This window comes from Meles meles, chromosome 14 (genome assembly GCF_922984935.1).
Source record: "Meles meles chromosome 14, mMelMel3.1 paternal haplotype, whole genome shotgun sequence".
Lineage (NCBI taxonomy): Eukaryota > Metazoa > Chordata > Mammalia > Carnivora > Mustelidae > Meles > Meles meles.
The window spans coordinates 82,793,129-82,818,025 of NC_060079.1; the positions used below are offsets into that span (position 1 = coordinate 82,793,129).

Here is a 24,897-nt window from a genome sequence, read left to right on the forward strand (position 1 = left end):
TGCCGACAGTGATGTGCTTGCACTCAGCCTGTGCCTTTTGCTCGGGACTCCGAGGTAACTTGCAGATTTGAATCCCTGATGACTCATACTTTTCATCTAAGAGTGTAGAGGGTTTTCAGGGCTTAGGTGCACTTAGGAAATTAATGGTGGGGATCAAGATCCTATCTGGTCTTTTTAAGGTCCTTTAATGTATGAAGGTTATGAGTATGTACAATGCTTTGACATAAGATAGAGAAGTATCTTTTCAGTCTTTTCCCTAGGGGACCATTTTGTTGTTTCTAAACATTCAGATATATGTGGTAGAGACCTCTGCAGTGTTTGGAACCCCAGGTCCCTCCTCACAAACCATCCTTTAGCAAGGACACTTGGCGCAGCACAGAGGGGCTCCCAGGCTGGATCTCTGTGTGGACGTTGGGCAAATGTCCCTCACCCTCTTCTCCCAACAAGAAAATTTGACACCAGACCATGCTCTCGCATATTCCTTTCAGTCTTGTTTCGCTTCACTGGGGAGAAGCTACTTTTGAAGATTTACAGGGGAGGCTGTGAAGGGCTTGCTGTATGCCCCTTACCGTGGAGAGGGCGAGCAGAGCTGCGACGGTGGTTGGGAACCCCTGGTGTGTACGCCACCCCTCACCCCTGCGCTCAGCTCAGCGAGCAGGATGGGCAGGTGACCCTTTGCAGGTGGCGGGGTGAGGCGCAGACCTCCTGTGGCAACGAGACATTCAAAACCAGAACGTTCCCCGATCCCGGATAAACCCGGCTCCCCACCGGATACTTTGTTGGGTCATAATGTTGTCTCCTCTTCTGGGACGTTGATGGAACTTTCCTAACAGCTTGACTGTGGGATTGTACGCCCATAACAATAACAAAATGAGCTGTGGTTTTGGAAGTACCAGCTGTCTGATATGAGGACTATGAGCTAAAACTTCAAAACTTTGGAAGCTGCTGTCCTGAAGTCTTTGCAGACTGAGGCTACTTTTTTTTTTAATTCTTTAATCTTTATTATATTCTTTATTATTGTTATCTTTATTCTTTAATTCTTTAATCTTTATTATATGGACACAAAGTCAAATTATTTTCCTGTTATGATTTCTTCGGAAATAAGCTTTTATGTATTTCTAATGCTTTCTTCTGCAGGGTCCATACAAATATGTTCTTTACAATGTACTCTTTGGTTTCACGTTGACGTATTTCAGTCCCCCTTAAAGTCGACTTCTTCTCATTTTGCCGATAGTCCCAACTGTCCCAACTGTCTTCCCCGACCAGTCATTGGTCACTTATATCCCTGCATAAACCGACGTGACTGTTTGCATGTTGGCTTGCGTCTGGGCTCTCCCAGGGCTCGCCAGCCTGTGGGCTCAGGTAGTCGCTATAAGACAAGTCGGATATGCCGACCCATTCCTGCCTCACCCCATTTCTTTTCTTTTCTCTCTTTTTTAGAAGGTTCAGTTAGCCAGTGTGGAGCATCATAAGTTTTTGTTGTAATTGTGCGTAACACGCAGTGCTCAACCCAACACGTGTCCTCCTTAATACCCATCACCCGGTCACCCCATCCTCCCACCCCCCTCCCTTCTGTGACCCTCAGTTTGGTTCCCAGAGTCCAGAGTCTCTCGTGGTTTGTCTCCCTCTCTGATTCCTTCCGGTTTAGTCTTCCCTCCCTTCCCTGTGGTCCTCTGCTCTTCCATACGGTTTCTCTCATATGAGAGAAACCGTATGACAATTGTCTTTCTCTTCTTAACTTGCTTCACTCAGCATACTCCCCTCCAGCGCCATCCACGTCGGTGCAAAGGGTGGATATCCCTCCCCTCTGATGGCTGCGCCTTCCTCCGTTGTACGGATGGACCACATCTTCTTTATCCCTTATCTGTTGAAGGGCATCTCGGCTCCTTCCACAGTTTGGCGACTGTGGACATTGTGGACATTCACCCCGTTTCTGACGTCCCCCTTGGGATTCCTGGCTGTGTCAGGACCGGGCGCTGCTGCCCAGTTGTCCTGATTGGAGCCCTTGGCTGGCTCACCAGCCAGAATGTCCTCTGCATCGGTGAGCGGACGGCAGCCCTTCTGCTCCGGCTCCTGTGGCCTTGAAGGCCCCCTGAGGTCCTGCGGTCCCATGTTTTGTGCATTTAGCCTTGTTTGGAACACCCTTCCCTCCAAAAGACAAACCGAGCCATTTTGTGGTATTCAGACTAGTTCTTTTTCCTAAGTCATCGCCTCATTTGCATTCATGAATGTTAATTAAGAAGGTAGCATGCTTTGTAGCTCTGTGGAAATGGAAATCAGCCACTGCCCTCAGGCTATGATTATGCCTCCGCTGTTCCCCCTCTCAATCCACAGAGCCCTTCCCGGCCCTCATCAGTCTGTCAAGCCCAGGACCAGTTCCCTGTTTTTTCACACTGTAGCCCTCACAGCCCCCTGTGCCCACGTCCTCCTCGACCTCCCCTGTCCCCCGCCCCACCTGGTCCATGTTCTCCAGCCTCACCAGACTTTTTAAGTTCCTTGCTTATATGAGGCCAAGGCTTGGTTTTCGCTCTCCGCTGCCTGGAGGAGGCTTACCTCTTCTCCTGGAACGGACAGGCGGCTCACACTGTCCTGGGTTCAGTGCAGGTCACTTCTTCAGAGAAACCTCTCTTTCTTCCCCAAACTCATTCGAAGGTGACCCTGGATCCCCAGATCCGTCTCCTTACTTATTTCTTCTATAACACTTGTCAAAATCCGAACGTGTCCTTTTCATGATTTGTTGGGTCGGTTGCGTCTGTGTCTCCTATTGGGGTATAAGCCTGTTGATGGTGCCGATCTGGTCTGCCCGGTGCAGAGTAGACCGAGGCCTTGTTAAGTATTTGTAGGATCAGTGAGGCTAAGGAAGGCATGTGACGCATCAGTACGATGAGGCCACCTTTCTTCATGTCAGGGAGGAAATTGTGTAAAGCCATCATGGACTCACTCATGTCCACAAAGAACACAAATTACTGAGAGTGTAAATAGATCAGGAAAGCTATCAATATTTAACTCTGGGCTTTTTTTTTTTTTAATTCGAGCCGATTCCTCTTCGTAATAACAGACTGTATATGGCAAGAATAGAACCATATTGTGCATCTTAGTGCCACTCTGTTCCGTGGGGTTTGGTAACGTGGCCGTGTGTGGAAGGTCTGCGGAGGGAGGCGGGCACAGAGCCCGCATGTGGGGAGGGAGGGTACTGGGCTTCTGGCTCACCCGTGCCCGGGGATGCCCACGTCTGTTTACGCGGAAACTGAAATTTACTAACAATCAGAAATGCCTCCCAATGCGTATGCCAGGGCTCTGTTATCTACTTAGGAAACTTAACCCACAGTTACAGCACACGGGATGGAAAATCTGTTAGGGCTTTTGCTTGTGGGTTTTTTTAGATAATCGTCTTCATCTCAATTATTAGCATCATCAGTTCTACTTAGTTTTGTACTCTCGATCGGACATTTTTTAGAAGTTCCACAGTGCTTTAACTGACCTCATCTCCTTTGAGGAGCAGCTTCTTTTAGTGGCGATAAGCCAGTTGGGTTTCAACATGAAAAGGCTGACAACAGAACTTAAAGGAGGCCAACATCCGAGCACCCCGGCTCAGGGCCTGGTACATGCCAGTGCATTGAATGGTGGTCCCTCCCTCTTGGAGGCCAGAGGAAGCCTGGGACCCTTCTGTCTCTCCATCCCCACGTTAGTGTGGGGACATCGAAGTTCAGGGAAGGTGGAGATTGGCAATGTCAGATTCAGGACCAGGAGCCACCCTTGGGATCCTCCTTGAGGCACCTTCCCTCATACGACCCCTTGTGTTAGTTTGGGATAATGAAGTCAAAAGAAATACGTAAGAGTGAAAGAGAGACTATTTGGATATACTAATTAAGCAATAGTATGCTTTTGGGTGACGGCTAATTGAAGATATGATGGGGCTCTGGGAAGAGACCCCAACAGGCCGTGATTTATAAGTGGGGGGGGCAGTGACAGTGAGTGCTGGAAATTTCTGGAAGGCAAAGGGAAGGGCCATGAGGGTAGGTATTTGTCTTTCTTGAAGGAGAGGAAATTTAATTTCTTCCATTTTCTTTTATAATTGAAGAAAAATTAACATGTCTGTAAAATACTTTTACTGCATATTATGTCCTAGATAATCTGAAAACATGTATGTCTTTACAGTGTCGGAACTTTCTGAGCAACATACTCATATGTAGATTTCCAGAAAGATAGAGGATCACAGATCTATTTCTGGTCAGGAATATTCCTGAAATAAGATATCTTTTAAAGCATACAGGAGGTCTTGAGAAGTCAAAAATCCCAGTTAGCCGTTTCCTTCTGTGTGGACATTTACATGAATGAGTCAAACCTCCTTAACCTATCATTTTTTATAAACTGATAATTTTATAAACATTTTTTTATAAAATGATAAAAACCTGTCATTTTTATAACCTCCATACCTATCATTTTCCTTTATTTCAGTGTCATTTCAGACACAGCAGAAAGGCTGGTATTTTCTCCATTTGGGAGAATATTAGAGTCTCACAGAAATTTGAATTTTTCATTGTTTTGTGTTTTCTTCTAGCTAAAAGCTCCTTTAAGATTTTTTTTTTTTTCTTTTCAAAATCCTACTGATCAGAATCCCGCTAACCCACAGTAATTTTATTCACTGCAGGAGATGAGCTGACTGGGATGATTACTAATTACACTGTTTTTGAATTTAGATTAAAGGTATTGAAGTCACTCTAGGATGTGGAATTTGATTAGATTTGAATGCTGTTCTAAATGAAGGTTGGACTTTGGCTGGGACAAAGGGGTGTGGGATCAGCCTTTTCTCTGAATACAGAGCGTGATGGTCAGGAGACAACGGTTCAGCTCTCCATTCCCTCTCAGTACTTCCGTGGTTGATGGCTGCAAAATAGTGCATAGGAACAACCATTGCAGTTCATTTCCAATGTGACTTTAGGAGACATTCTCTTCAACAGGGTTTATGTTATTAATGCTACATGGAAAATGTTTTCAGCAAATAATTTGCTTAAGAAAGAAAAAAAGAGAGGAAAGAAAGTGTAGTAATTAAGACCTCTCCTTGAAATTCTCACCTGATTTCATACTCAAGGAGAGATGGGAAAGAAACTATAATACCCTGTTCTAATTTAAGCATCAGCTTTGGGCAACTTATTAAAGGGATTATTTTGAAAGAGACTGTTTATGCGCTTACAACAACTTTTCTAAAAGGTTTTTAGTAAGACAACTTTTCTTAATAGTATTAATTTTGAGGTTTTGTGTTTTCGGGGGGGTTCTTTTGGCACTGATAATCATTATGACGGTCTGAACTGACCACTTTATGAATTTTACCAGAGGGAAGCACATATTAGTGGGTCCATGTTTTCCGGTAGATTTGCTATATGAAACCAGCACTGGGAGACCTCACATTTTTGCTTTTCGAGGCAGGACTTGAGAATAGTTATCGGCAGACTCACTACACAAGGTGACTTTCTAGTTCAAATGTAGGCTATCATTTTGTCCATTTGACTTCCAAGGAACTGCCACCTTTTGATCAAAAATTATTTATTTATTGACGATGGATCCTTACTTCAGAGAGGGAAACTACAGAAATTCACAGTTGCATTTGAAATTGGAATCCGTAATCATTTACTGTTTTACAAGTAAAAAAATACTCCAGAAAAACTAAAATTTTTAGCCTTTCAAGCGTTTAACCATAAATGTTGATTGACAGTAATTTCTGTCTTCCTAGTCCTACCTCAGAAGCAAAATCAGGCTTGTGATTCCCATTCTTTATCCTTTTGTCATTGTTCCGCTTCTATGAAATAAAAGGTCAATAACATGTTCTCATGACATGGGTTATTTTTGTTTGTATTTTTGTAATGTTTAAAGATGGAAACCTCAAATACTGAATATTAGGTGTTCTGCCGCAGTGTATGTGAGTTCACAAAAACCACAAGATGCCACACACTGCTCACCCTGGGATGTGCTACTTTATAAACATGTCACCAGGCACCTGGGGGACTCGGTTAAGCGACTGCCTTCGGATCAGGTCATGATTCTGGAGTCCCAGGATTGAGTCCCTCACTGGGCTCCCTGCTTAGAAGGGAGTCTGCTTCTCCTTCTAACCCTCTCCCCCTTCTCATGCTCTCTCTCTCTCATTCTCTCTCTCTCTCAAATAAATAAATAAAATCTTTAAAAAAGTAAATAAACACATCATCTGTCTTATTCATTAGTTAGGATGTAAACCTTATTATCAAAGCATCTGTTTCATTATCTACCGTCAGGCTATAAGCCATGACTTGGCTCCTTTTTATGATTTCAGTATAGGTCTTGAAATTTTCCCAATATACCTCCTATATATTAAATTGTGTCTGCATAAATTCAAGTCATGTTTGCCTTTCCTGCAGTGGGTTGCTTCCAGTGTTTGCAACAGTGAGAGACTATTGTCTATGTTTTTGGTCTTTCTATAATGTGGCCCTATACACTTCTGATCTGGTCAATAGTAATACTTGCTGGGGTCTACAGCAGAACATTTTGTAATTATACACACACACACACACACACACACACACACACACACACACATATATAAAATCACACACACATATATATACACACACACACATATATACACACGCACACACACACATATATATAATCACACACACATATATACACACACACATATATATACACACACACACATATACACACACACACATATATATAATCACACACACATATATACACACACACACACACACACACACACATATATATATATATAATCACACACACACACACCCCATAACTATATGACTTGTGCTTTCAAATTACACGAAATGAAGAAAATTCTAAAACTTTTTTGGGTGCCTTTGTTGTTATACCCAAGGACATGTTTTGTGTCAGATTATGTTTGCACACAAAAGTTCCATGCTGGGTCAAGAACAAGGTAAGGCTGTCTCTCTCACCACTTATTTTCAGCATTGTACTAGAAGTCCTAGCTAATGCAGTAAGACAAGAAAAAAATATGTATATATACAGATTGGGAAGAAAGAAATAAAACTGTCTTTGTTCACAGACAGCATGATTATCTCTGTAGAGATTTGGAAAGAATCACAACTACAAAAATGTCCTAGAACTAGTAAGCCAGCAACTCAGGATACATGATTAATATGCAAAAGTCAATTGCTTTCCTATATATCAGCAATGAATGATTGGAATTTGACATTAAAAACAGTATTATTTCCACTACCACCAAAAAATGAACTATTTAGGTACAAATCTAACAAAATATTTATAAGATCTTTATAAGGAAAACTATAAAACTCTGGTTAAAAAAAATCAAAGAAAATCTAAACAGATGGAGAAATATTCAATGTTCATGGATAAGAAGGCTCCATATCATTAAGATATCCATTTTTCTCAATTCGATCTAGAAGTTCAACACAATCCTAATAGAAATCCCAGCAAGTTATTTTGTGGGTATTGATATAATGTTTATATGGAGAGTTAAAAGATCCAGAATAGGCAACACAACTTCAATTTAAAGAGGAGAAAAACGTTGAAGGGCTGGTGCTACCCAACTTCAAGACTTACTACTGTTGGGATCAGGACATTGTGGAGCTGGTCAAAGAACAGGTGTTAGAAAAATGGGACAGAACAGAGATCTCAGAAATAGACATACATGCATGCAGTTAACTGGTCTTTAGCAAAGAAACAAAGGTAATTCAATGGAGAGATGATGATCATTTCAACAGTTTGTCTTTAGCAAAGAAACAAAGGTAATTCAATGGAGAGATGATGATCATTTCAACAGTTTATGCTAGAACAGCACGACATCTACATGCAAAAAAAAAAAAAAAAGACTCGAAATGGATCGTAAATCTAAGTGCAAAAACAAAACTGTAAAACTTCTTAAAAGTTAAGATAAATTTTTGTTGGGTGACCTTGTGTTTGGCAATGACTTTTTAATATACACTAAAAACACAACCCATGAAAGAGATAATTGATAAGCTGGACTTCATTAAGTTAAAAATGAGTGTTCTGTGCAGGACACTGTGAAGAGAATTAAATGATGAACCGCAGGTAAGGAGAAAATATTGGCAAAACCACAACGGATAAGGGACTGTTAGCCCAAAGTTATGATGAGCTCTTAGTACTCAGCAGCAGGAAAGCAAACAGCCCACTTTAAAAAAAAATGGTCAAAATATCTAGACACCTCACCAAAGAAGATACACAAAGGAATATAAATAAGCATGTGAAAAGATGGTCCCCATTATAGGTGATCTAGGAAATGCGAGTTAGGACAAAAAGGAAATACCACTGCAAACATATTAGAATGTCTGGAATACAGAACGCGTACAGCACTCATTACTGACTGGAGGGCGTGGAGCAACAGGAACCCTGGTTGATTGCTGGTGGGAGTGCAAAATGGTGCGGCCACATCGGAAGACAGTTTGGTGGTATTTACAAAGCTAAACATAGTCTTCCCAGATGATCCAGGAATCACATGCCCTCGGTATTTACCCAACTGAGGGGAAAACTTATGTCCACACATCATGTGGACACAAATGTTTATAGCAGCTTTATTCATAATTGCAAAAAAACTGTAAGCAACCAGGATGTCCTTTAATAGGTGAGTAGATAAATGAGCCGTAGTGTGTGCATATGAAGTAAATGATCAAGCCGTGAAAAGACAAGGAAGACCTTAAATACATATTCTTGAGCGAAAGAAACGGAAATGATGACAACCTGCACAGTTCACATGTGCATGGTTCTAAATGTACAACGTTCTGGGAAAGGTCCATTGACGGACACATGGAAGAAGAGCAATGGGCATCCGGAGTTAGGGAAGCAGGAAGGGAGGATAGTGGAGCCTGGGATTTCTAGGGCAACGAAATAAGTCGGTATGGGATATGTGGTATTCCGGATTTCTTAAAACCCATGGAGTGTACAACGCAAAGAGGGAGCACCAACATACTTTCACAGACTGTGGTTAGTAATGAAGTAAGAGTGTTGGGTCCTCAGTTTTCACAAATTTACTGCACTCATGCAAGATGTCGCTAAAGGGGAAACCGTGCATTGGCGAGGAGAGACCGGGTACGTTCGAGCTCTCGGGATTCTCTGCTAAATTTTTCTGCAAACCTAAAAACTGCTCTAAAAAATAGAGCCTAATGATATTTTTCAAAAGTCCTGTGTTTGAAAATGGCTGTTTTATCATCTCTTGCAATTAATTAGTTTGTGTAAATGCATGGAAATGGAACTAGTAATGCCATTTAACGGGATCACTTTTTATTTTTTCTTTAACCAGCCAGAATTTATACATATATGCTCGAGAAATCCAGACTGGTTTCACAACCACTTGGCCAGAGCAATTTCCTCATTTTCTACTTGTTGATGGATGGGCTATCTGCAGAAGAAAAATACGGACTTCACCTGAGTAATTTACGTGCGCACCGGTAAGTGACTGCGTGTTTTCTATGTAGTAATTCTGTCTTCGGGTTGTGATGGCATTTTAGCAGTCTTAAATTTTCTTCTTATTTTTCGGAGAAGCAGTGGTGAGTCAAAGGGAATAATTGGGTGCTGTTCAGCTATAACCTTCGGTGTAACAAGATTGTAACAGTGTATTACTGAATGCTGGGGCTTGAGCATGTGTCTGTCTGTGTGTATGAAGTTATGTTTCTGTTTCCCTAGTTGTCGAATCAGATTTAAATGATTAGTGCATTATAAGCTTCCATATTCCTTCGGGTATTTAGGATAGAACGTGAGTTATGCATTCCTAACCTTCGGTAGTCTTGCAATAATGGGAAGTATTATTTGGCAATCGTTATTCATTGGTAACCGATGAAATTGTGTGAAGGATGAAGACACATAAACGGGAGAGCTCGTTTTCTGCTCCGGAGGCAGAAAGCATTGGCTCGGATGCAGGTGCCTCGGTCATGGGATGGGATGGGGAGGAGGAAGTCGTGAAGGGGGTGAGCTGTGGGATGCCTTTGCGTTCTGTGCGTTTCTGCCACCTGCCCTATCCGATGCATCTCCCCCAGAAGATGGGTCCAGATTTGGATCGGAAGGAGGACACAGTGAGGAGAGTCAGCCCCATTCGGGAGAGAAGCAAGTGGGAGACGGGAGCAAGAGGGCACTGGGTGCGCTGACCGGAGCTCCCTGGTAGATGTGGCTGGGTGGAGAATGCGTGTTGCTGGTTAAGACGTCAAGGTAGAGGAGTTTATGGGGCTGTAGAGTGGATATGCCCAATGTGAGAGGTGAGGGGTTTTGAGGGGTGACAGGGTCTCAAGGGCGCTGAGCTCCTGGAATGGGGTGGAGAGGCAACGGGGCGGCCTCCAGGCTGGCCGTTGCTGTGAGGTGGGACTGCCGGTGGGGCACAGGGCTGGGCAAAAGGATGAATTTGCCGTTTGCTAACTGACCATGACATTCTTAACTACTCCCATCCCGTTTCTCTGAAGGCATTATATCCTGGAGTGTAGGTGCAGTGTGTCATGTTGAATGGGGAGGAGTAGTCAAGAGATTAAGACCTTATCAAAATCGTGTCTTATTTAGAGTGAAGGACTTTGGGGTCTATTCTGCTCCCAGACAACAGAAATTCAGAAGAAAAACGCCAGGACTGGAGCATGGGAGCTCAGTTAAAAGTCATAAAAAAAAAAGAAAACAAAAAAAGAGATGGAAATTTTAAGTTCTTAGGGCACCAGAAATTTTTTTTAAATCAAATCCTCTCATTTCATAAAGGAGGAAATCAAACCCAGAACCATAAAGAAGCTTGTGCCAAAGGGAATATGGCCTCTAACAGCGGCGCTACAAACCCATTCCCTGGAATTAGCCTTTGTTTCGCTACACAGAGCATCTTTGGTGGGAGACGTTCTCCCTGGGAGGAAAAGCATCAGATCAGAACCCCTGGGTCAGGGGTTCAAGAGAAGGCTCGAGGGAGAAAAGTCTGGTGGCTTTCTGCGTTCTGAATCTTGCTTCCAAACAACAACTCCACGTCGGTAGCAGATAATTGGTTTAGGGAGTGTGTCTGTGTGTATTTGCACACGTGTGCTTAGTATGTCAACATAGACCCCTGAAGAGTAAAGGACCAGAGTCTAATCTGCCAGGGAAGAAAGAGCTGAACTTCTGGTTCTGAGGTTTGGCCCCGCCACTCCAAGTGTGTGAGCGTGGGGGAGAAAACAAGCTTTTCTTTCTTAAGGTCCAGTTCTAGCCTTCATCTCTCTTTGCTAAAGAGAGTTTGGAATCACTTGGGCTATTTAGAAAGTCAAACAGTCAGGGGTTGCTTTGTGAGAAGCTCCAACAGGAAAGAACTCAGAAAATCATGAATCATTCAAGTCCCTTGAACAAAGAGGTTATTTTATTGAAATGTATTCTAAATATCTAATGGGAACAAAACAACATTCCTCAATAAAAAACACACACCACAACCCCAGATTCATAAAAATATCAATTGGAACATTTGTACAATGAGAATTTCTCAGGCATAATGTCCTTTCATAATAAAACAAGCTGTTTTGCAAGTTACAAGGCATTGTAAGTCACGGTGCTTGTGCTGTGTGGGTCTTCTCTTTGCAGGGTGCAGAGAAGTCTCGAGGAGTTCGTATTTGTCTGATAGATGAGCTGGGGTTGGGGTCTAATCTTCATTGGGTAATGATGTGCCTTAAGGACCGTAGTTTTTGAAATCATTTGGCTTGTTTGCAGTCAGTAGTACGAATCTCAAGTTGCTACCTTTCTAACTTCACAAATCGGTGGTCCTTTGAGTTTCCTCCTTAAAATCAGCATTCAGTAGCTCTGGGGAAGATCACCGTCTGGACACATATTATTGTGAAGAGACTGTTGCTACCGTCACACCTACTGCTCTGATTTTCTTTAAAAAGGTGTCGCTGTATCTGTTAAACAGACCGTCAGAACATGCCTTTCTTTATCAATGCGCACGGCACAGGGCAGCTCGTGCGGTGATGTCCATGAAGTATGTTGGGTCTTAAGGCAGTTGCTGCAAAGACTTGCGAGCCTGCTTCCTCCAGATGCTCCTTTCTCCTCTCCGTGAAGACCCGCTCACCATCTGCAGGACACACGGAGAGCGCATGCAGCAGTGAGGGGAGCTGGCAGCGTGCGCCAGGTCCATCCTCGTGCTCTCCTCCTCGAACTCCAAGGGGAAGGGAACATTGAAGGTGACGCTTTAGAGTTAAAGCTACAAAAGTGGCTTTTTTTTTAAACTTTGACTCTGTTTTTGGAACTAAAAGTTTTCAAAGTCTCACATGAAAATGTATGGAGGTTTATTTCCGTGAAAAATGCACCTAAAAATACTTTGCGGCTTGTGGAGTCCAACTAGGGTACCTAGACCAAGCAGATAGCACTCTTGCTTAACTGGGGAACGTACATGGTACAGACGTGAGGTCCCATAGCTGAGCTGCATGGGAACAGTATTTATAACACTTTGCCTAAGGATCCTCCCGGGCAGATTTTTAGAACAACAACAATGGTAACAAGGAAAAAGTCTTAAATGGGAAGCGGTGGAAATACGATTGCATTTTTCAGGAATTCCCACTAGATGGCGCACTCTCCACAGGGTCGGGAGTGGGAGAAAAAAAAGAAAAAAGGTTTCTTTTTTTGTTTATGGTTCCTCCTATGATTTACTTCTTTTCCTGGCTGTTTGTTTTTCACGTTCTATTTTGAATTCCTTTGTACAGAATAATATAGTCGGTGTTCATGAGAATGGAGCTTTGATCAAAGTCAGAAAGAGTCATTCATTGCTGATCTTCAACCTCCTTGAAACAGCTTTTATGGGTTTAGTCCCAGATCTGCTGCACTCTGAAATGCAGACCGGTTATTCCTAATCTTCCCTCCTCCTGATGAGCGATGGAAGGGATTGTGATGCTGCATAGTAGCATTTTCAGAAAAGGTCAGATTTTGAATTATAAGCTGAAAGCAGTCGTTGACTCAGAGCGTGTGACCTGGTTCTAACCTTGTGTGTTAGTGAAAGGAAACTCTGACTCATCGAGTATTTGAACTTGTGATTGCTGCCTGAGAGCACACCTGTCACAGGAGACGCTGTGGCAATGAACTCTCGGGGAGAGTTCTTGTGTTTTTTTTTTTTTTTGGCTGAGGATTTATTATGCACATTTAACTTCCTCTGAGAAAGTCTCGCATAACTAAAACATAGGTGAGGGTCAACTTAAATATTCTTTGAGGATGACTCTTCTGGGTTTTGCAATACAGTAAAAGATTTATTTGGCCACATAGTTTGGGCAAGCAAATCTTGAAGGCGCTCCCAAGACAAAGTTTTAGGTAAAAGGAACCAAAATTGATTTCTACTGGACTCTATTATTAGTTACCTTTTTTTAAAAAGATTTTATTTATTTATTTGAGAGAGAGAGTGAGTGAGTGAGAGAAGGAGACAGAGATAACGAGCAGGAGAGGGAGAAGCAGACTCTCCCCTTGAGCAGGGAGCCCGATGCGGGGCTCGATCCCAGGATCCGGGGACCATGACCTGAACCAAGGGCAGACGCTTAACCGATTGAGCCACCCAGTTGCCCCTATTATTAGTTACCTTAGTCGTAATCACCACTGTTGTACATACAGCTTAAGGAGCAGCACCAGTCATGTTCTAGACCTTGTCCTAGCGTCATCTTCCTTGTGCCTTTGAATCCTCACCCGGAACTGAGCAGAGGGTACAGGACCACATGCTCACGGGACAGACCCCGCCATGAAGACTCACAGGTCTGCCAGGAGCCAGATGTGAGTCCGCGTCCTACTGACTCTAGACTTCACCCTGTATTGTGTTCAGGGCAGTGTTGCCTATAAATTGGCAAGCGCTGCCTTTGCAACTTTGTGTCAAGGACATCGTTAAGGAAAATACAAGTGAAAGCACAAGGTCAGTGTTTGGTACTTTTTTTTAAATTTAAAGTAAGTTAAGCAAAACTAACTTCGGACATTGTAGACTTTGTAGCCTCTACCTTAGAAAGCAATTTGGGGTTACTTCTTCGTCAGGTAGCATAATGAAAATTTTAAGCCATAAGAGATTGCATTATCCTTGCAGAAGGTTATAATATGGGGAATGTAGAAAGGGTTGGGTCACCTCTGGGAATGGTCAGGTAAACGCCACTTGTGGAAAGCCAGTAGCACGGAGTCAAGGGCAGGGCCTTCGTCCTTGTTTTTATTCTTGAGTGATATGTACCCAGAAGAGGAGTGAGAGGGGAGGACAAAAACAAACAAACAAACAAACAAAAACCACACGGTTATCAGGTACCATGCTCTCGCTCTTGAGTGTTCAGAACCCTGCGGAAAGTATTCTAAACTGTTTTTTTTTTTTTTTTTTTTTTTTTTTTTTTTTTTTTTTAAATATTTTATTTATTTGACAGAGAGAAATCACAATTAGGCAGAGAGGCAGGCAGAGAGAGAGGAGGAAGAAGGCTCCCCGCGGAGCAGAGAGCCCGATGTGGGGCTCAATCCAAGGACCCTGGGATCATGACCCGACCGAAGGCAGAGGCTTTAACCCACTGAGCCACCCAGGCGCCCCTTCTAAACTGTTTTTATAATAAGTCTGAAGCACGGATGTGTGACTGACTCAAAGACATTTAGCTCGTAAGTCTAGTGGACAGAGTCGGGTGTGTGCGGCCTCGGACGTGCTGCTCACTAGAACTCCTCAGCAGCGTCAGATACAAACCCCGACAAGTTTAAGAAAGAAACAAGAAAAGAAAAGAAGAAGAGGAGATTGGAAGGGTGGCCTCACTCACTGAAAAAGAAAGGACCAGCCTTCCCTCGGCCATAACTACCTCCTTTCTCAGCCTCTGCCTCCTTCTTCCTCCCACACCTGTTTGTCTGCATGTTTCCCAGCATGGAGAAGGTCACGCACACAGCCCTCGCCTTCCACGTTTCAGGAACCCTGGAGAGGAAGCTAAAGCTTTCTTTTCTGTGTCCAAGTGGCCACCTTGGCAGCCTGGTTCAAGTCTCAGGATGACTCGGGCCCCAGAGTCAAGGGGAAAGGGTGGAGGACGGGGGCTGTTTAATGGCAGAAGAAAACGAGGGATCTGGGCACCAGGGAAGAGCCACACGAAGCCTGTTCCCTTGACTCTGTGATGCTCCAGCTGCCCCTGGAGGAGGGTCCGCCCCAGCTGTCAGGAACCCCGGGCGGCAGGCAGAGCTCTGCCCCGCGGAGGAACTGTGGGTTTTCCTAACAAGCTGTTCCAGATAGCTACCCATATACAAGACCGTGAGTAATGCAGACGTATCTCGAGGGGCCTGCAAGTGAAAACTGTAAGGCTTTGCCATATAATTTCTGTTTTATGCATGTTCCCCCCCAAATAGTTTTGGGAGTTAAAACTTAAAACAATACTATGAAGGGCACCTGGATGTCTCAGTTGTTCGAGTATCTGACTCTTGGTTTCCAGTCGGGTCGTGATCTTGGGGTTGTGGGATCAAACCCTGTGCTGGGCTCAGGGCTCTGCTTGACGCTGTCTCTCACTCTCCCTTTACCCCTCCCCCACCTGTGCTCGCTCTCTAAAGTAAAATACATTTAAAGAATCTTTAAAAAACCCCAAATATTATGACCCACTAACCCACAATATTATTAGGTAGCTTGTATATGACAATTTTGATATCTGAGTATACCTCAAAAATTCAGATCTACTTGAAGTCATTGATGGTGTTACATGGTGACATCATTTGTTTTTTAATTGATGGTAGCCTGATGGTTGCCACTGTGATCCTTCCAAAACTAACAAAAGCCATCACTGACTGAACACTTCCCACAGACCTTTCTCTTTGTCTGCTCCTGATAATTCTGGAAGGTCATAACCGATCTCCCCATGTCATGGATGGGGTGCCTGAGGGCTGTGGTTCCTTGGTCACCCAGTGTGGAGCAGAGGTGGTATTTGAACTCTGGTCTGTTCAGTTATCCATTAGTTTATAAATGGTTTAGAAATTATTTGATATGTGAGCTTGCATCCCAGATGACTTTTAGCACCTCTCCTAGAGCTAGAAAATCATTTGCTAAATTCAACTTTATAATTCTTTTCTCTTCAGATCTTTGACACTAATAGCACAGTCAGAATTTTAAGGGTGCACTATACATATGAATAAACATGGATACATTTATGAACAGGCATAAAAACCAACAAGAAGCTACTTGTAAGACTGTGTTAAATGTTTCACTGACAGCAAGTCCCAGACACAGTGCTCGGTAATTACTTATATTAGTTCGTTTAATTCTTTTAGCAGTTCTGTGATGTAGATATTGATATTGTTCCTGTTTTATTGATGAGCACACTGAGATCTGCAGGATATCCAACTGTCCAGGGCAGAGTGGGAAGGAACTGGGGACTTCAGACGCTCAGACGTGCTGGTCCATCTCCAGAACCCAAGTGATGAACAGCTTACCACTGACCACTGTTTGTCCGTTTGGGGAGAGCGATAGCCAGCCTAAGCACTTAGGAATGGATGGTCTGTTCTGATACAGAAACATTAATTCCATAGTCTGCACCCTCATGATGTGAAGAAAATGGATGAAAGCCTACCTTTTCTCAGCATAACCAGACTCTTACACTCTTTTCAGAGTTTTGTTTCTGTTCCTTGAAATGCCAGTTGGATTGTGTTCACTTTCCTAGTCGCCAGCATAAAAAGAAGATACCTAATCCCCAAATAGTCTCACACCTGTGTTCTTTATTTGATTTCATTTATTTACTTTTGAGGGAGAGAGAGAGAGAGAGAGAAAAGGTGCACTCAGGGGCTCAGGAAGGAGTGTGAGTGAGGGTGGGAGAGAGAGAATCCCAGGGGGCTCCATGCTCAATGCTGAGCCTGATGCAGGGCTTAATCTGACGACCTTGAGATCACGACCTGAACCAAAATCAAGAGCTGGATGCTTGACTGACTGAGCCACTCGGGCGCCCCCCATCTTTCTTCTTTAAATGCAACACCATGTGCTGACCGTTTTGATATCCTGTCTCTTCCCCGGCTGGCCTGGCCTCCCCGCCGTCCTGTCTGCACAGACTCTTATTTCCCTGCCCTTTCTTTTTTTTTTTTTTAATAATTTATTTATTTGACAGAGAGAAATCACAACTAGGCAGAGAGGCAGGCAGAGAGAGAGGAGGAAGCAGGCTCCCCAAGGAGCAGAGAGCCCGATGCGGGGCTCGATCCCAGGATCCCGGGATCATGACCTGAGCCAAAGGCAGAGGCTTTAACCCACTGAGCCACCCAGGTGCCCCTTCCCTGCCCTTTCAATCTCACACTTCACACTCATGTCCGATGAGTATTTGGTAAATACCCATTTAACTATAAAACCTGCTAGCTCAGAAATATTTCATAGATATTGCTTTTCTGTCCTATCAAATAAAGTCTTCTCGGTGATCCAAGGAAACAGGGCTGGTGAGGCCATAAGGAATTTGAAGGAAGAGATTGTTAACCCGTTCTTTGAGATTCTCTCTACTCTTGTCTCAGTCAAGGAGAGATTTAGTTTTGTACTAAAAGTTTTGTACTAAAAGAAGAAATAAACTCCGTCGACGTTAGATGGTTAGTCACCGTGCTTATCTTTCAGTTAAGAAAAAGGAAATCCAGGCGCCTGGGTGGCTCCGGTGGCCAAGCAACTGCCTTCAGCTCAGGTCATGGTCTCAGGGTCCCAGGACTGAGTCCTGCATCAGGCTCCCTGCTCAGCGGGGGGTCTGCTTCTCCCTCTGACCCTCACCCCTCTCACACTCGCTCGCTCTCATCCTCTCTCTCTCAAATAAATAAATAAAAAAGAAAGAAAGGAAAGGAAATCCACTCTCATATTAGGAAAGTTAAATGCTCTGTCTCTTGCTTTCCTAGTCAGTAAATTAAATGTAAAAATGTGTAGTAGAGAGCTTTGATGGATGCTTCGTAGTTCCCAACTACAAACTGTCCTGAAAACCAGGACTGCATTTGTGATTCACGTGCTGGTGGAAAGACTAACCACGTGAGCTCGTTTGAAGCAGAATCCAAGCGTGAATTGACACGAGTGTGTTTATAATCTTCATGCATTTCTCACCTGTTGGGGATACCCGTACGGTTCCTCCCAGTTAAAATATCTGATGAAAGCGCACTGCCAACCTTATTGGCAATATAAACATCACATTAATTTATCTAAAAAATGTGACTAATAGAACATCTTTATCTTCAGAAGTTTGGGATAACGAGTTGTGGCTTGTGTCCTCTGGTCTGTGTGGGTGTGGGACCACGGCAGTGATGTTTACCGGGACTGCCGGGCAAACCCTCATTGGAAGTGACCTCTGCGTGTGCCTTAGTGTCTGACACAGACTCCCACTCCCGAGAGCCTCCGTCCCTCTCGGCCTCCCGTCGTCTCTCTCATCTCTGTCTCTCTCCATTTAGAATTATTTCCGCCTCACAAATAAGAATTGTTTTATTGCCTTCAAAATCATGAAGAACTCTGTCAAGATGGCGGACGGGCATGGGTCCGGAGGGCCATCACTGCGCCCACGGGGCTGCTGTCCTCTGTAGGTGTGACGCTGGCCGGCTGAGGAAGCTTGTGGGGAAGGGCCACAGAGGGCACTCAGGTGTTTGCTTGGTGACTCCCTGTTACTTTACAGGGACTCCGTCCCAGTCCTGCGTGTGAGAGAGAGAGAATCTGTTTCCTCTTTTAAAACCTACCCATGCGACTAGCAAACAGCCTCCTACACTCAGGTGTGACCTGCCTCCCAACCACCACGCACCTCGGGCCAAGGCAGTAGGTGTCCCGTTATCGCTCCCATCCCGGCTTGGCCGTGTCGCCTGCTGTTGGCACCTGGCGGTCCCATACTGGCCTGCTCTGCGTCAGAGGTGGAGTGACCATCTCCATGGGACAGGTGAGCCCAGGTGAGCTGTCCCTCCCATTCCAGCCACATCTGCTCGGGGCCGGCATCCTCCCTTACTGAGTCGGTGACCACACCACGTAAAATCTCTCCACACGCACTCTCCCCAGAGGTCTTCCGGGTGCCCTTTGTAGTTCGCAGGAAGCACGGGGCAGCCACAGCCTGGTGGAAGGCAAGATGCTGTTCCTTGTCCGACTGATGGAACCACATTGCCGAAATCAATACGCATGAGGAAAGGTTAGCAAAATCCCACGCCGACGTGGCCTCTGAAGTCCCGTCCTGCCCTTGCTGACATTCAGGGGGATTGTTTGCTCGCAAGGGGGTGTCTGTGTTTTGCACTTGGTAAATAGTGTCAAAGCATCAGACGCCCCTGCCTTGGCAGTCTGGGGGAATTGTGCAGGCTGCTGTGCCTGCCCATGCTCTCCTGCGAAGGAAGGCCGGCCTCCACGGGGCGGTGCACACGTGTGGCCTGTGGGGGCTGCCGCAGGAGCCCGCAGAGCAGGGCCAGCCCTCGCCAGTGCGCGGGGAGGACCTGTGACAGTGTCCTGTGTGAACCTGAAGGAGTCATTGCTTTGCAAGAGCTCACAGGTTTGCATGAGAGCTTGGGCTCCCTCAGAAGGACTGGGGCCTTGGGAAGTCTTCTCCCCGCGTGTGTGTGGGACCTGAATTCCCGGCGTGCGTCACGTCTGCAGGCTGGTTGGCCCTCACTCAGACATATTTCAGTCGTGAAAGTTAGGTGCATTTTTTTCCCACATTTTTAAAAAGATTTTATTTCTTTATTTGACAGACAGAGATCACAAGCAGGCAGAGAGGCAGGCAAAGAGAAAGGAGGAAAGCAGGCTCCTGCCTGAGCAGAGAGCCCGATGCGGGGCTCGATTCCTAGACCTTGGGACCATGACCTGAGCCGAAGGCAGAGACTTTAACCCACGGAGCCACCCGGGCATCGGAACATGCACATTTTCTCTAGCTCCAAAGCTCCAAAGCTCTGTCAGACCCAAATGCAGCTTCATTAATGAGTCAGTGTTTTTAACTCCGTTTCGTCGAGGAATACGACTGTAGTTTCAGGTGGCTCAGGAGCTAAGTACAGATTCACAACAAACTGGGAAGACGAATCTTATATTGAAACAGATATTAAAAAGACAACACTCTAAGTCTTGGGAAAATTAAGGATATCCTCCTTAGGTGCATTTTTTGACGACAATCGGCCCAGCGTTCGGAAGAAGGGAGGGAGACTGAGAGCAGGTGTGGAGGTGAGGGGGAGGCGGGGGGGCGGCGGGGGCGGCGGGGTCAGGCCCCGCGAAGCTGTGGTTCCCACCAGCGACAGAAGGGGCCGCTCCACTGTCCCCCCCCCTTACAGCAGGGAGAGCAGAGCGTGTCCTGTTACGACCTAACACAGAACCCAAACACTCTGGAAAACGTCCCATCTCACATTTTCCCTGGGGCAGTAAAACAATTTGGATGCTTCAAATGCTTTGTCATTCTGTATCAGCTGGAGTCAGGAGAAAGATTCCTTCAAGCCCGAACGCCTGCACGTATTTAATCCTGGAGGTGACGACCTCGTAGGACTCGGGCACGCGTGCTTGGTCAGCGATCGGGGGTCTCCTCCGGCAGATCGCGTGAGGGTCCAAGCAGGCGTGCGCTGGGCCCGTGACGGGGTGGGGTTTGAATGGGGACCGTGATGTGGATGCTCGCGTAGACCCCGTGAAAACTCGTGCACGTGTGCGTGAGTGTGCGCCGCACATCTGACGTTACCTTCTGGCGCAGACGGGAAGGGGCTCTTCGAAGCGAACGGTGCTTGGGCTGCAAACCCCCCCGCCGAGTCCGCAGGCACATGGGACGGATCATGAAAACCACGAGTGACCCCACACTTGCGTGTGCGGAGAACCTGATGTGCCTGTCATCACACTCATCCCACGGCGCCGCCGGACACAAGACAACGCTGACGGGATCATCCAATGTCCCGTGGCGTTGCCCAGGCCTCCCTTAAATACGTCACATTTCCGCCTTTCAAACCCTGATCCCCAAACAGCGGGTGAGCGGTTTCAGGCAGGGACTGAAGAAGAGCCCCACGAGGTTTGCAGCCCCCGGAGAGACGCTGTCTGGCGCATCAGCAGCGGCCGGAAAGCAGCGGCCCCCAGGGCACCGGCGACCGGTGTCCCTCTTCCTGGTACGATTGCGGTGTGGTGAGGGCGGACAGGCGTGGACGGGAGACAGAAGCTTGACCTCTGGCCGGTCCCTCTCCCTGGGCCCCCAAAGGCTCCCTTCGTCCCCACCCCACCGCCCTGCCCCCACCGTGACCCCAAGCCTCCCCACTTTCACTTCCCCTTCGGCTCACCCACTTCTCTGCCCCCTCTGCCCTCCCAGTCCTGCTTTCTTGCAGATTCAGAATTTTCAGGTTTCAGGCCGGGCACACCGGGGCTTGTTTTTTGCTTGTTTGGGGAGTCCGCCAGGGCAGGACTTTCTGTGAACCGCACCACGCGTGGACGCGCAGAGCCCTGGTATGTTACAGGACTGACTCCTAAGCCGGTCCTTCCCGGCCTGCAGGTGGAGACTGGGCTCGGCCCCAAGGTGTGGGCCCTGACCTGCGGGCTGTTATGTGACATTTTGTTCGCTTGGTTCTGACCATGGTGTCTCTTCTGGGTGAGCTCTCGGCAGCAGGAGGACCCCCCCCACACACAGCGACTGCACCTTCCTCGGCCAGCGGTCAAGGCCTGGGTTGCCGTCCGGGAATCAGCGTGTCAAAACGTGTGCGCCCTGGGAGGAGCACGTGGAGCAAATGCTTGCAAGAAGGTGCTTCTGCGAGGCCCCCTGAGCCCTGGGCGATCTGCCAGCGCTCTCCAGCGGAGCATGACCCGGTCTGCGCTCCTGGAGAGTCCTCCCAAACCTCTGCACCCCCTTCCCCCGGCTACTCCAGCCTTCCACGCCCCTGCCTGAAGCTCCCTGAGCTTCACGGATCCTCATGACCCCTCAGGCTGGTTCTGTTCCCCGTGCACGGCACGGCTGCTGCCCGGGGCAGTCACGCCACCAGCTCCCCACATCTCCGTTTCGAGGTACCCGACTGCAATCCCCACGACACCCCACATTGTGACCTGTGGGTCCGGCTGGGAAGATCGAGACAGCCAGCATCCTACCTGGACCAAGTTCTGTGTATATAAACCCAGAGCTTATAGGGTGTATTTCAACAAAGGTTTTGACTTGACGGCCCTAAATGACCAGTGGCAGGCAGCAGAAAGGCTGGCTTCCTCCAGGATTCCATAAGAAGGCTCTCGCTGACAGAGTTCAGTAACAAAGAGACCTCAGTGTCAGAGCAGATAACAGCAGCCAACTCCGAAAGCAAACATCCCGAGAGCCACGCTGGAAAGCCCCAGTTTGTGGGAAATGAACCCAAACAAGGAGAGACATGACATCACTCTGGACGTCTTTATCTGGAGCCCAAGCAGTATTTCTGGGGACAAGAATACGTAGCCCAGAGCGGACATGTGCATACTCAGACCCTCTTCGGTGCCGAGAGCTCTTCCAGTCTTTGCCAATTTACCAGTGACTGAGACAGGCAGGCGTCCGCGCCCTCTTGGAGCTCAAGTTCCCACAGAGGGACCCACGAGGGGCGGTGGGTGCCACGAGCGAGAGCACGCCGGGTGCTCGGTGCTGCGGAAGGAAGCAGGCAGGGCGTGCGGACAGGGACTGGGAACGCGGGGTCCGGGGTGGTGGGGGGAGGTTCTGAGGGGTGGCCACTGAGCCGGCCGGTGTCAGCGAGCTCCGAGGACGCCAGGAAGTTAGCCAAGGTGGAATCGGAGAAAGAACGACCCGGGAAGGAAGAGGGAGCGGCTGGAGCAAACCGGGGATGGGGCGGTGCGGAGCCTTCAAGGAGCTGCGGGAGTCCTCCGTGGCCGAGGGAGGAGCCAGAGGACGGGAAGGGAGGTCAGCGCCCACAGGGACCAGAGCAGACAGGGCCCAGGGCTGTCCGTGTCTTGCTACCCGAGGGAAGACTGGCTCTGACTGTTGCACTGAGGCCTGGTCACTTACAAAGGGGCTCTGGGAGGATGGCGTCCCCCCCCTCGGTGCGACACGGCGTGGGTGCGCATCGGTGGGCCGTCCCGGGCGACACGGCCCGGCGTGTGGCATGATCCCGATCTCACACCTTCTGCCCTGAGTGCAGGTTGCTGGACCGTGGTCAGTGCCCCTAGTCTGTACCAATCCACATGTCCCACGCCGCGGGGTTCAGCCTCACTTTTTCCTGTTCTCTCCTCTTAGCAAGTAAGTGATGGCTCAGGTCTGGTGCTCTGAACGCGACCTCTCTGTCCTCGACTCCCGGCGGCTAAGAAAGCTCCTGTGTGTCCAGCAAGGGGGCTGGAGTCCTGGGGTGTCCAGGACGCGCTGAATGAAGGGCACAGGTCGTCCTTCTGGAGGCTTAGCTGAACGTCAGCCTCAGGGTCCCCCGATGGCAGGGATGGGGAGCGCAGGACGAACGGGGGGGCATGTTTCAGTCTGGAATGCCAGTGCTCCCGCCGGTCCCGGCTTTTCTGGGGCACCTTCTCAGGGCTTTGACTTACCTTTAAACCCATGAAGTTCTTGCAGGATGTTCGTTTTCAGGAGTCACAATGCAGCAGGGAGAGTGGGCTGGAGAGACGCACCAGGAGTAAGACATTCGCCAGCTGGGAGGCGCGCCACAGGTTGTCGGGGGCTCTCAGAACCTGCGGTGTTGACCTTCACTCTGCTCCCTTCTGCGCCTGTCTGTGGGCCAGTCCCCGCCGTGCCCCCTACCTGCATAGCAGACCGGCTCCCTCTCCCCATCTTCCCACTGCAGTCCGGGCTTGTGCCCAGCCTCGCCTACCTGAAGCTCTTCAAGCCTTCCTTTTGGGCTTCCTCACGCTGACTGGCCCCACCACGCTCAACCCCCTGGCTCTGCGGTCAGGTGCTCTTTCTAAAGCAGAATCCACATCCTCCTGCCCACCCTACTTAGACACCCCAGCAGGCAAAGCAGACCTCCATCTCTTGGCCTCGCCTACGGGGCCTCTAGTGGGTCCCTGCTGCCGTGGCTGGACCGTGGCAGCTGCGGTGGCTTGAAGCCCACACACAGTCACCCTCCCAGATGGCTCAAGCCTCAGTCCTCCTTGTTACCTAGGCCTGCACTCCAGCAGCGCCCGGTTGGGCTCTTCCAAGCTGAAATGGGCAGAGGTGTCCCAGCGGCCTCCGGGGCAGAGGGCAGGGAGCCCAGAATGCCCGCCACCCAGAGGCTGCAGGCAGCCGGTCCCAGGAAACTCAGGTCTCCCCTCGTCTTTCCCTCACTCGTTCAAAAGGAAGCATCGTCTCCGGGGCCCCAGGCACAGCACTCGTTTGCGAGGTGGCAGGAAAGGACATGATCACTACTCGGAGGCCGCTCAGAGCACTCAAAATCCAGGCCATCGGCAGGTGCCTTCTCAGGGACAGTGTGAGGAGTGTCGTGAGCATCTGACTGAGGGCTCCGGGGGCAGGTGAGGAGGCTGTGCCGGCTGCGGGGCGCAGGAAGCAGGAGCTGTGAGCCCGCAGATGGACGCAAGGAGCCCAGGAGGGCGAAGGCATCAGAAACAGAGAAGCAGACATGCCAGCCGAGGGGGAAGGTTTGTGGGGACACGTGGGACCCATGGGACAGGTGTCTGGAGACCAACAGCCGTGCAGAAGGGAAACAGGGGTTGTGTTTTCTAATGCCCTTTCTGGAGAGAAGTAGCCACTGTTCCACAAACAAACACTGATGGGGGCTCACTTCAGACGGGTCCCGCCCGTCCCTGGAGAGCACAGGCTGCACCGTGATGCCTGACGCTTGGCGAACATGCCGGAGGCATTCCTAAGTGAGGAGGGAGGGACGATGAGTTATATTTGCATTTTACCATCTTTTCCCTCTCGTGCCTTACTTTGGAGGGAGGCAGGAGAACTCTGTCTGATTCAGCGACGTCTCACGCCCCTTGGGGACTTGCCAGAGATTCTGGGATCTTGGGACCGGGTATGGCCCGGGTGCTGGGACTCACGGCTGCAGGATTCGGACACTCTCTAAGGAGAACCACCGTCTCGGGTGTTCGGTGCTGCACCGACCTTCCCAGGCTCCCCGAGAGCCCTGTAA

At 47.9% G+C, this 24,897-nt stretch overlaps 1 protein-coding gene across 4 annotated transcripts in view; it reads left to right on the forward strand.

Annotated features, from left to right (window-relative positions):
* MYO16 (myosin XVI) overlaps positions 1-24,897 on the forward strand; it is a 596,952-nt gene that overhangs the window by 331,168 nt on the left and 240,887 nt on the right. For all 4 annotated transcript variants that reach the window (XM_045978501.1, XM_045978500.1, XM_045978499.1 and 1 more), the window contains exon 16: positions 9,296-9,443. In XM_045978501.1, coding sequence (XP_045834457.1) covers positions 9,296-9,443 — 148 coding nt within the window. The remainder of the gene's footprint in view (positions 1-9,295; positions 9,444-24,897) is intronic.